The 16,552-nt window shown below is 41.9% G+C and overlaps 1 protein-coding gene across 1 annotated transcript in view; it reads right to left on the reverse strand.

The window, feature by feature from the left end:
• The window catches only part of vps13b (vacuolar protein sorting 13 homolog B), a 460,668-nt gene that overhangs the window by 67,850 nt on the left and 376,266 nt on the right, over window positions 1-16,552 (reverse strand). The window contains 1 exon segment of the mRNA XM_079694034.1: window positions 11,550-11,711. Coding sequence (XP_079550160.1) covers window positions 11,550-11,711 — 162 coding nt within the window.

The raw sequence follows: 16,552 nt of genomic DNA on the forward strand, positions 1-16,552 counted from the left end.
CGATACATGGCCCCATTCATTCTTTCCTTTACACGGATCAGTCGTCCTGGTCCCTTTGCAAAAAAACAGCCCCAAAGCATGATGTTTCCACCCCCATGTTTCACAGTAGGTATGGTGTTCTTTGGATGCAACTCAGCATTCTTTCTCCTCCAAACATGTCTAGTTGAGTTTTTACCAAAAAGTTCTATTTTGGTTTCATCTGACCATATGAAATTCTCCCAATTCTCTTCTGGATCATCTAAATGCTCTCTAGCAAACTTCAGACGGGCCTGGACATGTACTGGCTTAAGCAGGGGGACACGTCTGGCACTGCAGGATTTGAGTCCCTGGCGGCGTAGTGTGTTACTGATGGTAGCCTTTGTTACTTTGGTCCCAGCTCTCTGCAGGTCATTGACTAGGTCCCCCCGTGTGGTTCTGGGATTTTTGCTCACCGTTCTTGTGATCATTTTGACCCCACAGGGTGAGATCTTGCGTGGAGCCTCAGATTGAGGGAGATTATCAGTGGTCTTGTATGTCTTTCATTTTCTAATAATTGCTCCCACAGTTGATTTCTTCACACCAAGCTGCTTACCTATTGCAGATTCAGTCTTCCCAGCCTGGTGCAGGTCTACAATTTTGTTTCTGGTGTCCTTTGACAGCTCTTTGACAGTGGAGTTTGGAGTGTGACTGTTTGAGGTTGTGGACAGGTGTCTTTTATACTGATAACGAGTTCAAACAGGTGCCATTAATACAGTTAACAAGTGGAGGACAGAGGAGGCTCTTAAAGAAGAAGTTACAGGTCTGTGAGAGCCAGAAATCTTGTTTGTTTGTAGGTGACCAAATACTTATTTTCCACCATAATTTGCAAATAAATTCTTTAAAAATCAGAGAATGTGATTCTGGATTTTTTTTTCTCATTTTGTCTCTCATACAGTAGTTGAGGTATACCTAGGATGAAAATTACAGGCCTCTCTCATCTTTTTAAGTCGGAGAACTTGCACAATTGGTGGCTGACTAAATACTTTTTTGCCCCACTGTATATGCTAAGGTCCCGCTACTGACACGATAGCAGTCATTTAGTCATTCATATGTGTAATCAAACCCATGATACCAAAATCTCACTCCAGCCAGGTATCAGGGTTGCCAACTACCCAAAGTTGGCAACCCTGATACCACCCTGCGAAAATACTATAAGTAAAAGGCCTGCACTTAAAACTTGACTTAAGTAAAAGTATGCAAGTATAATCAGCTAAATGTACTTTAAGTATAAGTAAAAGCACTCATTGTGCAGTGAAATGGTCCCTGTTAGTGTTTGACTATTTTTGGGATGCTTTTAGGTTTTACATTACTGCTGCATGAATGTGTATGTTGCATTTGACTTCTGTTCATGGTAATGGCCGAGCTGATCTGATTTGCTTGCTATCAAAGGTTTTTGTCAGTGTCTGACCCATCCATCAAAATATGATGTACAGTGTACTTATATTTGTGTTTATTATTATCTTACAGTTATCTCCAGCCTTCAGGAGTACTACATCCTAGCAGTTGGAACCACAAGAAACAGCTCCATGAGTACTACATTGCGTTGGATGGTGAGCTCCTTCCCTGCGAGGCCAAGTCTTCCCTGTCAGTTTTGATGAACTTTTTAAAGCACATTATGTGTTTGGGATCTCCTATGACCAGGCATTACACGGAATGTACACATTTTTGCAGACCACCATCTAAAAAATTGATTTAAACTGGTAGCCATGTACACTTTTAGATGTTGGTCATCCTGCGTGGTGATTGTTAGTCTTTCAAAACACTATTTTTGTCAGTTTACTTTGCACATTAGCACTAGTGTATGGTATTCCACGTTGTCCATTTTTTCCAACAGGATTTTGGAATGATGACCTCTAAAGGGTTTCCCCAGGCAAAAGAGGCCTAATGAGCTAATGTACACACATTTCCACCTATGACCAATGTATTTTGTGGGGTGTTTGATGTTGCTACTGATTAGATGTTATATTTAAAACACATCAGAATCACATTTTTGAAAATAAATGTATTTTTTCAAGAATCTGATGTGTACTTCCTGAAGTGTTAATGATTCACCCCACAATTGTTTGTTTGGTGTACACCAGCTAAAGGGCACTGACACAGTGTTAAAAATGACCATGGAGTACATTTTCTCTCTCTAAGTGTTGAATAATCAGCTCTGCACCGTGACACTAAAAGACTGACTAAGAGTACATTTTAACTCTCTGAGGGTTCTAGGTTTACACTGCACGTGTTGGAAAGCACTCAAACAGTGTCAAACATGTACCAGCACTATTCCTATGGGATTGGTCATGCAACATTAAGGTGCTGTCCGTGGTGCTGAACTCAGGGCAGCACCAATGGGTCGCCAGTGCTCACTGATTCCTTACCTGCACCTCCCTGTCCTCTAATTCAGGAGATAATCAAACAGCAATCTGGTTAAGCCAGGCAGAGACTATTGATTGAAATAAGTCTAACCCACAGGATGTAGGCTGTGGGTATAAGCATGTAAGCCACCCTGGTAACTTGTATGCAAGGGCACCATCGCTGCACATTACAAGTTGTTAAATCGTTTTTTCAAATGAGGAAATCATGATTTGTTTGGTGACTTTATGGTGGTTTATAATATTTATATAATATTTTTTAGAATATGGAATGCTTTCTCGAAGCATGAAATACTAGTGCAGTATTGAAACCTGGGTACCTCTGTCTGTATATAGTTCACCTCATCTAACAGACAGCACTTATACGTGTTCACTCCTAACTAAAGCTTGCTCTGGACTCGTATATTTTTCATGGGACATTTAATAGAATACTTGAACCTTTACTTACACACTGATACAGTATATTTATACTACAGTGCGGGTTAAATCAAATACTTTTTTCAAATTCATTTGAATATTACTGTTAATATACAAAACGTAATGAAAAGCTTGTCAAAACAAAAGACATAAGCCACAGTGAGAGACCTTACTCTGTAACTGTTGTCATAGTACAAGCCCGGTTTGGTGAACTTGGACCTCAATTTAATAATTCTGTGGTCACAATGTGGCCCCGAGTCATAAAACATACCTACACTGTTGTCGTGTGGACACCAACCAGAAACACTTCTGCTGTCCAGACAGGGTTGAAACCTGTGGTTTAACATTATTTGTTGTAGTTTCAAGGCCAAGTGTTTGATGGAGAGGATGAAAACATAGCTTTCAAAATGCTAACATATTGGCATGTTTAAAAAGATTTACATAGAAAAATAAATATAAGATTCTAGCTGTTCAGCTCTCGTCAACATGGTAATTAAACTAATCTCCTCATGTCAGAGGGAAGCACAGGGAGTGGAATTACCAGCTACCCATACACACACTCACTCGGACAAAAATAAGAAGTGGTGTTGAAGGTGGAGAGTCACTGTCCTTCCTGTAATTCTCATGGACATTTTGGCTGTTGCAGCTGTGGAAGAAAGCTTGGGAATGTACATTGTTTTACAATGGTTGGCCGAGGACCAACTGGTGGGTTGTAGAGAGATGAGAATGGCTCCCTAGAATAGGAAGCAGTCATTGATTGAATAACATTGCTGGCAGCATGAAGTTGAAACGTTTTCTTTTGTCTCTTTATGGGGTTCAGAACTTCTCGAGACGTAATCTATGAATCATTAACCAAGCCTGCTCCCACCTAGCACTGCTGGGAGAAGCAGCTTCAGCACTCCAGTAACATAAGAGCACCAACTAATTAAAGGAGTTTGGACATTTCTGAGGAGCTGCAATCTCCTTGGTGTAACTGTCCAGTGAGCAGATTTAGATCCACGGAGGTCCAGTTGCTGGGATGAACAGAGTTGAAGGCTCAAAAAACCTCAAAGCTAAAGTCTGTGATCTGTGAAGAAAATGTTCACATCCTTGAAACATGAAAGGGATGTGATGTGTATAAATAATCTGTATGTTAGGGTTAGGGTTAGACAGATACATTCGCTCGCATGTACGCACCAACATAGATTGATGTTAATATAGGGTTCATTCTACCTCTATCGTTTTCTTCATTTAACCTTTACTTACTATTGTATTATTTGAGCTGTGCTGAGTAAGAAAGCCAAGTCCTACTCCCTCACCACAGACATTTGTCATGTGACCTGGAGCAGGAGTAAGAATGGTGCACAGACGAATGAGGCTGTAACCCGACCATGACTGTGTCTATGGCTCTCCTACCCAGGAAGACATGATGATTCACTCTCTCTAAAGACTGATGACTTACTGACTCACACATCATCTAAGGCTTGGTGCCAAAGACACAACATACAGTAAATGGTAAATGGACTGTACTTATATAGCGCTTTATCCAGTCTTTAAGACCCCTCAAAGCGCTTTACATACTACATGTCATTCACCCATTCACACCCATTCATACAGAGCAGTGTACCTTACTCTAGGACCTAACATTCACACACATTCACACACCGTTGGCCATGCCATCGGGAGCAACTCAGGGTTAAGTATCTTGCCCAAGGATACATCGACATGTTGACTGCATGGGCTGGGATCGAACCCACAACCTTCTGGTGGAAAGACGACCACACTCCCTCACAGCCATAGTCGCCCACAGTAAACATGATAATTCAATTGTGCATCTTCAAATTGAATCTAATTTATAAAATATACTTTATATTGTCGACTTTGGCTTGGCCTTAGTAATCACATTGTTGAATGTATTGTTATTCCACTAGAGCAGGGGTTCCCAAACTTTTTCAGCATGAGACCCAAAACAGAAATGATGTTGTCCTAAGGGACCCAAGCTCAAAAAATGTCATGATTTTCCATAATATCTACATTTATAAACAAAGAATGCAACACACCATGAATTTAAAATATAAATGAAAATATGTATTTAATTATAAAAGTGCATCGCAGCAATTAGGTTTCTCACCATAACAAGCTTCCCTTTGAGCTTGCCCAGACAAAATAAGGATCAAAGCAGAGAGACGAAACATGGGACGTGCAGTCAAGTATATACAGTACAAATTTCAATGATACAATTATCAAAAGTGCAATATTAAGTTTGTCGGTAGCTCAAAAACTATGTACACACCATTTTAAACTATTTTAAATGAACAAAGAACAAACATGTTGTAAACACAAAAGGGACAAAACACTAAATGAAGTGCAGTCAAGTGTACTCAGTTAATCACAGGTGAAACCAAATGTAAATTATCAGGAGTGGAACATTAAGTTTGTCACTAGATCAAAAACTATGTACACACATTTTTTAAACACTTTTAAATGAACAGAGCTGTTTTAAAACACTCTGAGAGACAAAGAAACTCCAACACTTGGCAACTAATTAACTTTTTTTTTATGGAGGCTGACTTGATAGGATGCCCTCAGTGCCCCTCTGTTCCCTTTGAATGCCTGAAAATAACAGAGAAGATATTATCATTAACATTGCTGGGTTATTGGGTGATTTTTAATATACGCTGTATACCCAATGTGGACCTGGCAACCACATTTATAGCGCATTACATTACATGTTACTTGTTAGACGCTTTTATCCAAAGCGACTACATACTCAATACTGTGGGGAATCCCCACGGAGGGATTTTGACAGGGTTGTTGCACAAAAGACCCAAGCGCGCACAGAAGAAATCTGAGAGCAGACATTTCACGAGCGCACAGAAACAGCCTGAGTGCAAGGAGAAGGTTTTAAACTGGAACACAGGAAATCTGTAAGCGCAGCAATATATCTGAGTGCAAGCGTACAGTTTGAGCAGAAGCATAGCAAATCTAAGCGCAAGCAGGCACTATTTGAGTGTGAGGACAGGGTTTGAGGGAAATAAATACATATTCTGAACGTGAAATCAATAAAGTATGCTCTCAAATTTAAAGACCACGCTCTTGAATAAAGATAGGGAATAACCCCCATATGTATTCCTATGTGCATCACACTGCAGCAGTCACGTCCGTGCGGCTGATACTTTCTCTCGCTTTCCTTCTCATACTGCCTGTCACTTTCCCTCTAATCTTCCAGTGGTTATTGTTTTGAAACACCGCTCTGTGCCGCTGCAGAACGTAGTGGACTCGCGGGAGCGAGTAGAGGACGTGTGAGAGCGCGCAGCTGGTGGTCCGCTCCGGGGCTCAGTCTGCATTTCATCCAACTTTGCATTAACGAAACAATTTCACAACAGACCCTGACAAACTCACAAACTCACAAAACAAATGATTAAAATGAGTGACTTACTTTTCCGCCGTCAAAACACTGCTTCTTGAAAGACTCTTCTTTGCAGATGAAAAAATCCTTTGATTTGTCCCGATGCAGAGGATGTTTTGTTTGGAGATGCCGGTCCAATTGATTCATTTTCAAGCTTTCGTTACTGAGCACCTCTCCACATAAAACACACTGAGGCCGCTCCTCTCCATTTCTAACAGCTTTTGTGAAGCCAACGTTTAAAAACTCCTCTTTGTATCGTCTTTTTGCCATCATGTACGATCGGGATTAATCAACAGATAATAAACTTTTGCGGGGGACGCATCAGAGCTGATACAAATACAATCTTTTATTTTTAGTTTATTTGTATTTAGAAAATTAAATCATTCAATATACAATGCTATATTTCATAATTTCATTTTCAAAATAAAAAATAAAATACAAAAATTATTAAAAACAATTATTTCCAAAGCAGCCATCAGCTCTGACGCTGTGTGTGTGTAGCAATGCATTTAACTGGCCACCCAATCAAAACGGGTCCGCGACCCATTTTGGGTTGCGACCCTGAGTTTGGGAAAGGCTGCACTAGAGGGTTGTTTCTTGACATGCCTGGACAAGATGGAGAGTGTGGTAGTACAAGATACATCGCTGTATGGACTTTAAATGTAAGCTCAAACACAAGATGTAACAGGCAATGATTCAATGTTCACCTCTGACTGTTCTGTAAACTATTAGGTAATGCCAGTGTAAAGAAGTCAGCCTATCCCAGCTCGGAGGATACACAGCAGGAAAGTGTAGGTTTTCTGTAGGGATCAGGATGGCCCCTTTCATCGGTTGCTCTCTGATCAGTCATGTGTGGGTCAACCTGGAGCTAATATCTGCAAAGGCTCGGCTGAATGCAGTGAAGAAGACACAACGTTGATGAGCAGCACAACTAAACCACTTCACTTGAGGGCAGTGTTTCTTAAACAATGGGCTAGGTGAAATTTGAAAACCTACTTTAAAAAAGAGCTGATCAATTTGAAAGAATACATATGTTTCTAATATAATGAGCTGTGCGTGTTAAACTCTGCTGTAGGTTAAAAACTGGAACAGATTGACACAGAGCCTATGGAAATGAGCACAGGACACACACTTAAATGTAAAGACACGGGTACACACAAACACACACAAACTCTCTCACTCATACCAAATACCTCCCTGTCATGCCTGCTTCCAAAAACATGGCCAATCTCACCGCAAACTAATAGTCCTGAGCTGCTATCTTCATCACCCCTGGGAACCAAACACACGAACACCAGCTCAACCTCGACGCACACACACACACACACTAAAACCATTACACACAAATCAACAACACAAAGACACGCATCCGGAAAGAGAGAGTGTGAGTTCCTCAGTAGAAGCCTGCTCCTGGACTAAATTATAATTTATTCAAATTGCGAATTATCCTTTTAGGCAATTAAAAAGTCCTTCCCAAATGTAGGGGGGTTATAACGCCCCTCTCACTGCAAACCACACTAACCACAGGGATTTCCATGTGCTAGGCTGCATCCTGTACCAAGCAGCCAGATATTCCAACTATCCATACCACACGCCAGAGCACCAAGAAACAGCAGGGTGGGGACAGTGTGTGTGTGTGTGTGTGTGTGTGTGTGTGTGTGTGTGTGTGTGTGTGTGTGTGTGTGCGTGCGTGCGTGCGTGCGTGCGTGCGTGCGTGCGTGCGTGGGTGTGTGTGTGTGAGTTAGCTGGCGTTTTATCATTGATGTATCAATCTTTTTGTATCCATCTCTCTATTCATTGCTCTCTCTTATACATATATTACATAAAAGAAAGATAATGATTAAAAATAAGGACAATTGAAAGTGTTTATGAACTGATCCATCTTGGTTGGCAAATGCTGGGGTGTGAATGCATGCTGAGCAAGAAAGAGAGGAATTCAAGTGAGAGGCCTGACAGACTGCAGGCCTTAGGAAACATGTTATCACCGAGTGTGTGGGTCTGGGTGTTCACGTATGGGTATGATTTGTATCAAGTGTTATACCACAGTAGGCTCTAAAGACGTGACTGCCTCAATCGACCCTTTTAATGCCTCCCATGGTTATGAGTGACAGCAGAATCAGGGGGTAGAGAGTGGACATTTCTGTGGACTGCAAAAAAAGTGAGAATTCGGAGAGAATTGAAAGATATTCAAAGGTATGTCAACATCTTAGGAAGTGTACCCTGGTTAGACCACTCGGGACAGACACATTAAGCTCTTCTTTCACAAACGGACACACACAGGAGATTGCAGATCTTAAATATGTCTCCCTGTTTTAGCTGAACCAACAGAAGGCCTGCTCCTTTTGGAAGTTATTTTCTCTTTTTTGGAATATTTATATGGACTGGCAATAAGAGAAGATATTATTAAAGGATTTAAAGATAATAAAAAGTAATTGACATGTACTCCTCTAAACTACCTTTATAGTTTGCTTGGGAATCATAAACATAGAGAAATGGGGAAGGTGGGAGGGATAGCTAGATAGCGAGCAGACACATTTTTGGCTTTCTTGCACTGTAGAGTTCTCCGGGGCGATCTGTGAGTGTGAAGAGCATGGCTCTTGCTTCCTTTTTACCCATGTCCTCTTCAAGTAGGCCTGTACAGTATCCTCTTGACAGCTCGGTGCTACCCTCCTTTTACATTTCTCATATTTCCCTGTCCATTCTGCCTTTGTTCATCTTTTTCACTCCCCCCGTCTTCCTCTCAAGATGATTTCATGTGCAGTGGGTTCTCAGGGGAACCACAGAGAGAAAGGGGGACATATTGCCTTACAACAGCAAATGAGTAGCTTTGGCTTAAGAATGTATGTGTGTGTGGGTGAATGTGTGTGTGTGTGTGTGTGTGTGTGTGTGTGTGTGTGTGTGTGTGTGTGTGTGTGTGTGTGTGTGTGTGTGTGTGTGTGTGTGTGTGTGTGTGTGTGTGTGTGTGTGTGTGTGTGTGTGTGTGTGTGTGTGTGTGTGTGTGTGTGTGTGTGTGTGTGTGTGTGTGTGTGTGTGTGTGTGTGTGTGTGTGTGTGTGTGTGTGTGTGTGAGAGAGAGAGCCTCAGGGACAGGTCAGCTGGGACACACACATCATACCAGAGCCATGAGGACCGGCTGCTGGTCTGCCTTCTTGACAGGTCTCTCAGACGGGACCAGGCCCTGAACAACCCTGGGTGCAGTGATGCTTCTAATGATAGTTTGGAAGAGAGGAGAATAAGGAGGGCTACATTAAGGGAGGGGTCATGACTTTATTTCCACAGAGGGAACCGAGTCAAACCAGGGCTACTGGCGGAGCAAAGTGACCATGAATGACATATGGAAGGTAAAGGGTGCACACAGCGAGCTGTATGGATCCTAAAGAGAAGGGACTGTATGGGCCAAAGAACGAGGCCGGATTCAGGCTTCGGGGTTCATTTAAAGCCACGGTCTTATAAGGAAAGGACATCACATACTGGGGTGTAAGTGAGATACAAAGGACAAATTTACCTTCTAGCAATGCCAAGACAGAACAGGATAGCCAGGCAAAGGCATGTGGCAGGACACACCAGACCAGGGCCAATGAGCCCAGTCAGTGTGTGGTAAATACCAGAGCACAAGGTGGCGCTGGTAGGGGATGAAGAAAGGGACAAGGAGAGCGCTTGGAAGCTATGAGCGCTGTTAAAAAGAGACATCCAAAGCAGAGTATAGAGCAGAGACTTTCCAGGTCTACTGATCTCATCGAGCTGATGGAGGTGAAGCATCAGGAATAAAGAGAGTTGGACTGAGTCCACCCCAAGGGAGTATTAGACAGCTATGTTCTCTTAACCGTGGTTGAGGGTGTGTGGGCCTTTGTCTGGTGGGTCCCTATAGTGCATGGCAATAAAACACACAGTGTACTACACACAGCAGTATATCATCAGCTTGACTGAGCTAATTGCACTGTGGCTCCCAAGCTGAAAAGTGTTTACTCATGTCATGTACCTTGAAGGGTTGTAGCATTACACTGTTTGGATGCACTGTAAACGTTTGTTTAACATGGTTATCAAGTTGAATTAGGGAGGATTTGTAAATTATGAGTGTAGTGTCCAAAGGAAAAGAAGAAATAATGTGCAGGATAGCACCTGAGGTTGGTATTATAAGCGACGAATAGGCGAGAGGTCAGGGATTAAGGGCAAGGTTTTCGGGGTGAGGTGGAGAGCAGCCTCACAGATGGAAAGAGGAAAGATGGGAGAGTAGGGGAGGTGTGGGGGATGATGGCTTGTGATGATCAGAGTTATTTTAGACACTCCAAAGCATTATGGGACCTAAGAAAAACAGCACAACCACTTAAGACTCCAGAAACTGATTTGTACGAGCTACAAAAACACACTCGCAGGACCATTAAAGAAATACAGCCCCTTCTCTTATCAGGACCACTATTGTTATAACCCCAACATTTAATTAGGAGTGTGAGCTACAGTTGCTGAGGCAGCCACATTGGCAGGCATTTTATCGCATCAAGCTTAATAAGTTAGCTGAGTGTTTCTGGCAAAGTTGCACTATTTCTTATTTATCTAGTTTCACAAATCATGTCCATCTTGAGAACACATTTTTCATATACCACAAACACATGATGGAATAATAAATGACAGAACCGTCCAGGAATCACATTCCTTATCTATGATGACATATGGCCTGTTCGGACAATCTTTCTTCCAAAACATGCCAGAAAATAAAGAGGTCATTTTCACTCACTGCTAAAACGAGATGTTGTATTCGCTGCAACTCTCGAAGTGTGTGTCTGCGTGTGTGTGTGTGTGTGTGTGTGTGTGTGTGTGTGTGTGTGTGTGTGTGTGTGTGTGTGTGTGTGTGTGTGTGTGTGTGTGTGTGTGTGTGTGTGTGTGTGTGTGTGTGTGTGTGTGTGTGTGTGTGTGTGTGTGTGTGTGTGTGTGTGTGTGTGTGTGTGTGTGTGTGTGTGTGATAGCTAGAGTGAGGTAAGAACACAGATTAACCATGGTTGATGATTAATACAACTTGACTTACTGAGAGCAATTATGGCCATACTTTTTCTCAAGCTTGACTTTCTCACACTCAACATGGAACACATGGGGGTCATGAAACATGTGCGCACCAAGCACAGACACATATGCCACAGATCGCCAGCCCACCCTTCCACTCAACCTCAAAACCACAAAGGGTTAAATATAATCAATCTTCTTTAACAATGCTGTCAGGGTACTGCCTCAGAGCGCTGACAGAAACACAGATAGTGACTGCTGCACGCTGATCAATATTTTTCTGGTGTGCTTGTGTAAGTGTTTGTGTGTGTGAGTGTGTCTATGTGTTTGTGTCTGTGTGTGAGTGTCTGTGCGTGTCTGTGTGTGTGTTACCTGAGGGGACTTGTGGGATCTCCAGCTGTACTGGTGGCTGTGGAGGCTGGCCAGCAGCACGTTCTCATCTGTGTCCACCTGGCCGAAGCACAGCGTCTCGTGGGTGTCGTTACAGATCACGTAGTGACTATACACCAGCTCCTCAGCCTGCGGGTTCCCTTTCTAAGAAGAAAAACAGGAGAGTAGTGGATGAAAATAAAATAAGGGGAGACATGAGAAAAAGAGCTTGTGAATAAAAGAGTGTGCAAATACTTCCAGCTGTGTATATTTATGGTGGGAGTATAATGCACAGTATATGTGAAGTAGGTTTACAAGTGTCATCAATGCATGTATTTCAATCTTAAAAATGCAGCTGTCAGTCAGTAGGAAAAGGAGATGAGTGATTTCACCTGTGGGAGCAACACAACCTCAGAGGCAGAATGAATCATTTTTCAGCTATCCAGGCTAAAGCGGCTTACACTGGGTTTCAGGGCCAAATCTACCCCTCGGCCCCACAGAAAACCTCCAGCAGGCCGCTCTCTTTACCAATTATCAACTTTTTCACATCCTTTTTTGAGCGGCTAGATTTGTGTCCTTAGATAAATGGAATTCAGTTCAAATTACAACTTTGTTTGTTTGTGCATGGTTTTTCCTCACATTTTCTCAAAGCATGAAACAAAATGGGCTACCAAGCAGGCATTCCTGATCGTAACAGTCATCAATACAGTGTGGTTTGTTAGGAGAAAATCATACGATGGAAGCTGGCCCACCTACAGCAATGGGTCAATGAAAAAGCCTCACAGAAAACTCCAGTCGTGCGAGTGGTACAGGGATGTTGTCCACTCATACAGTATGTCACCTTGCATGCAAGAGCAAAGAGCTCAATGGCCTGCTATTGAAAACACTGCTTTGACAGGGAGAGGGGAAGTGTGTCAGGGCTTCTTTATACATTTCAGTACACAATTTCAAAACAGAACATAGTTTGCATGTTAGTTGGATAGCGAGGCTGCAAGTTTATGTTTAAGGTTTACTTGAGCTTCTTCCAAAGGCTCTCAGGCCCTGATGGGGTCTCTCCTGCACACCCCTCCTGACTATTGACGCACGTGATTGTGGTTCAGACAGCTTCTCAACAACTACTCCACTATCCTAACAAAGAGGGACCCCGGCCTGCTGTATACTTTTAAATAGCAGGGGGTTGATGGTTAAAAGAGGCTGGTAGTGAAAGCTCAGAGTTTGACTTCCAAGCACGTTCGGGGTTCAGGGGTTGTTGATGCTATTAAAAACGGATGGGAAAGTTTACACCATTAAAACGAACACTTGATGAAAGATTTGAGAGAGAGGTAGACAGAGCAAAATATAGACAGGACAGCTGCGACAGTGGGTTCAAATCCATTTCCAGTTTTATAGTGGAACACTATCTGTGCTGCCTTTCGAATCAGACACTTTGATTTACAAACTTCCTGCTGCCATCTTAAGATGCCGTTGTTAAGCCCACTCTTTGATGGTATCGTCTTTCTTCTCTTATTCATGAGGTAACATGATACACACATCAGAAAAGCTCCCTGCAGTAATCATAATCACTCCTCGTCTATCCAAGACTTTAAGTGGACAAATATTAAGACAGAGATATTTAAACAGTCAACACGTCTTCCTTGTTAAAGAGCATAAGATGACAGCCTGTCCTTCAGACGCAGTCCTACCAGGAATCAAAGGATCCATTTCACTAATCCACCCAGATTATATTACTTACATTGTCTAGCCCTGATCTGCGTGGTAGAGTGGCACATATATAAAGGGCAAGGTACAGTAAAATGTCTGGAAAACCAATTGTAAATAATGACACCCACTCAAAAAAATACTCATGAAACAAGACGCCGTGGAGAAGATAATGAAACCTCCAAAAGGGACACAATAAAACAATAATCAGATCTACAATCACCTATATGTTCTGCTTTAGATGACCTTCGCCCACACATCTGCTACAAACAGGAACCTGATCTCTCTATCACTTTATTTCCGGTTGCAAAAGAACATGGGACACACGGGGGGAAAAACAGGAGGAAAATTCCAGTTGTCTCAATTGCACATATAACAGTCTGTGAAAGTTCTGTGAGAACGCAGAGTGTGTAAATTCTACTGGGCTTTTGTGTGGCTTTCCACTAAAGCCACTTCCCTGGGGTCAGGGGCTGGGGGGAGAGAAGAAGGAAAGTGGGGCTAGGGACTGAGAATTGAAAAAGGAGACATGGGGCCTGAGGTTAGAGTGGTGGGGGGCTGAGGTTGGGGCCATATGGGGCTATAAAGTAAGAAGCACATGAAAATAAAGACAACAATAATCAATAGGTCCTGGCCTGCCCACTGGGAGCAGCCATTTAATCAAAGTTTACACATACATCATTAATATCAATTGGTTTTTTGATCTTTTTTGGGCATTTTACCAGCTGACATCTTGATTTTTAACTGATCCATCTTTTTTTTTTTTGCACAATAACTTATATTTATGTATGTATTAATTTGACAGGGACAATTCACAGCTTCTCAGCTGAACCAGAGTTAGCTACAATACCAGTTTACTTACATCTGTAGTCCCTAGGCTGGAAACATGACATCTCTGTTTGGAAAAGTAGCCATATTAGAACACAAAAACAGTACATATTCACAATACACCAACTACATAGAGACATCAGCACATCACAACAACCACATTTAAGCAGCACAACAGCAACCACAAGGTTACACAACATTGAAATACATAAAGTGTTTGAGATGTGAGATGGATACATGATTCGGTCGATTTTAGCCTCATTTATTTGTCCTCTCATTATCTGAGTGCAGTTTTATGAACTCTTTATATAGGGAGAAGCTACATCATTGATGATGTTGTAATGTACACACAACCAGCATCAACAAAACACACACAGCTGTCAAAGGCAAGAATCTTATACTTCTGGATGATGTTAAAGTGATGGTAACTTGATGGGCTTTTGTGCGGTGCCATGACTGTTTGTAGTGTACAGTGAAGCAAATATCGTTTTCCAGCTTGTGATACAGTATGTGGTATGTGTGTCACATCATGCGTGTGCAGATCAAACATGTCTCAGGGTAACTGGCTTTTGGGGAGTTAACACAGAACAATTAAAAGTCATTATGACAACAGCGGGGTCAGTATTCCTTGCTCTACTGTATCATCTGTTTTGCTTTAAATTGGATCATCAATTACAAAACCAGCATCATGCTGCATTGAGCAAGACTTCAATCTACAATTTGAGATCATACGTTCATTAGAAAGGCTGCTGCCTGGGAACAACTGGGAATTTAGCATCTTGCTAAAGGTCACTATGATATGAGACCTCAGATCCGCTCAGACCTGCACAGATGACCAACAATATGAGTGTTGTCAGAATTCTCAGCGAGGACTTGATTGGAAGTTGATGCTGAGTGAAAGCACTGCAGTAGAGGTGAGAAAGAGGAGGAGAGCCTGCTTGCCTTGGAACACACTGCATATCATAATAGATGGAATATACATTCTTCACATCTGTACTCATGACTGCCAGAAAGACCTTGGTGATGTTATCATGAGCAGTCCATGTAACCATAACGACTGAATATCAAAACATATTTTAGCTATATGAGAATAAATTACAACCATATAAGGAGAATGTCTTATTTCTATTTGTAGCTATGCATCTGGAAGTTGTCCAGCTGCTCTGGTCTGGTACGACCATGTCTGGGTTGTGAGGTTTCACTTGTGTGGTGGTGGAGGAATCTTCTCCACAGATCCACGCTGACCCGGCAGGCCACAACACAACGGGCCTGCCTGCCAGCCTTGACACCAGGAAACATGAAAATCACTGAAACAATTACACACGTTAGGTTACATCCATGTGCTGCGGAAGGACAAAGCCTGTTAACATTTCCAACTGCATCTGATTACGTTTTCAATTAGGATCAAGTTTTTCTATGCATGTACAATGTGTGTATACGTAAGCCTCTGTCAGATCCAACATACATTTAAGCTTAACACAGAGGTTCTTTACATCGGCCCCTATAGTGCACCTCACCACGAGACAGATTGTGCTTACATACAATGTTTTCTCACCACGTACAATTTTTTGTTTCAGTGAAAACCCCTAAAAGGACAACATTATTGCACTATCTAAGTGTCCACAACTTTTTCTTAAGTGAACCAAATACTGGAGAAGAGTGTTTAAAAAAAAAAAAAAATCAGCCTTTTGTACTTGACCTCTCTGTACCCCTACTCACACGCAGCACATTTGCCTTATAATTATGGTGTGTCCTTTCCCCTTGTGTTCAGCAAAGTGGTAAAGACTGGGCGTAGTTAAAAGGATCTGTACAAGTTACAAGGCTGTTGCTGTTTAGACCAATCAAGACAATACAACAAGCTTAATCATTTTATGAATCAATCCCATACTAGTGAAAGGTTTTGGTTTGAATGTGTAATGAACAAGCGAAGACTATTCTGTGTGAGTATGTGTGACCATTGCATGCCTCTATTTTGGGTCTAATGAAACTGGTCCAAAATGGTACTAAAAAAGCCAAACATATCACCCATTATCAGAAAAACCTGGCAAAAATCACAAGACCAAATAATATCCTAGGTAATCGTGCTTGGCATGTTGTGGATACCAACATATCCAAAACACTCCAGTAAAGCTGCATGACCATTCATTACAACAAGACCAATGCTTTAAAGTCTTATTTATGGCTCATTTAACCAGCAGAAATAGGGAACACTTTTTAGCTTGCCCTACATGATGCAATAATGAAGCCAATGGACAATTATGACCGAAATATCCAACTCAGTCGGTCAGCTTTGATGAGTCAATGATGCCACTGAGTAAAAACAAAGGTATTAAACTGCTAGCCAGAATAATCATTTTAAAATAGGTTTCCTATACAGCTTGTTTCATTTTATTTTCCACAGGTAAAAGACCACAGCTGTTCCTAGAAAAACACAATTTATTTCTTTCACATAGCAGTGAGAGTGTGTATGCATGTAAAACCAT

This window comes from Notothenia rossii, assembly GCF_949606895.1.
Source record: "Notothenia rossii genome assembly, chromosome: 7".
Lineage (NCBI taxonomy): Eukaryota > Metazoa > Chordata > Actinopteri > Perciformes > Nototheniidae > Notothenia > Notothenia rossii.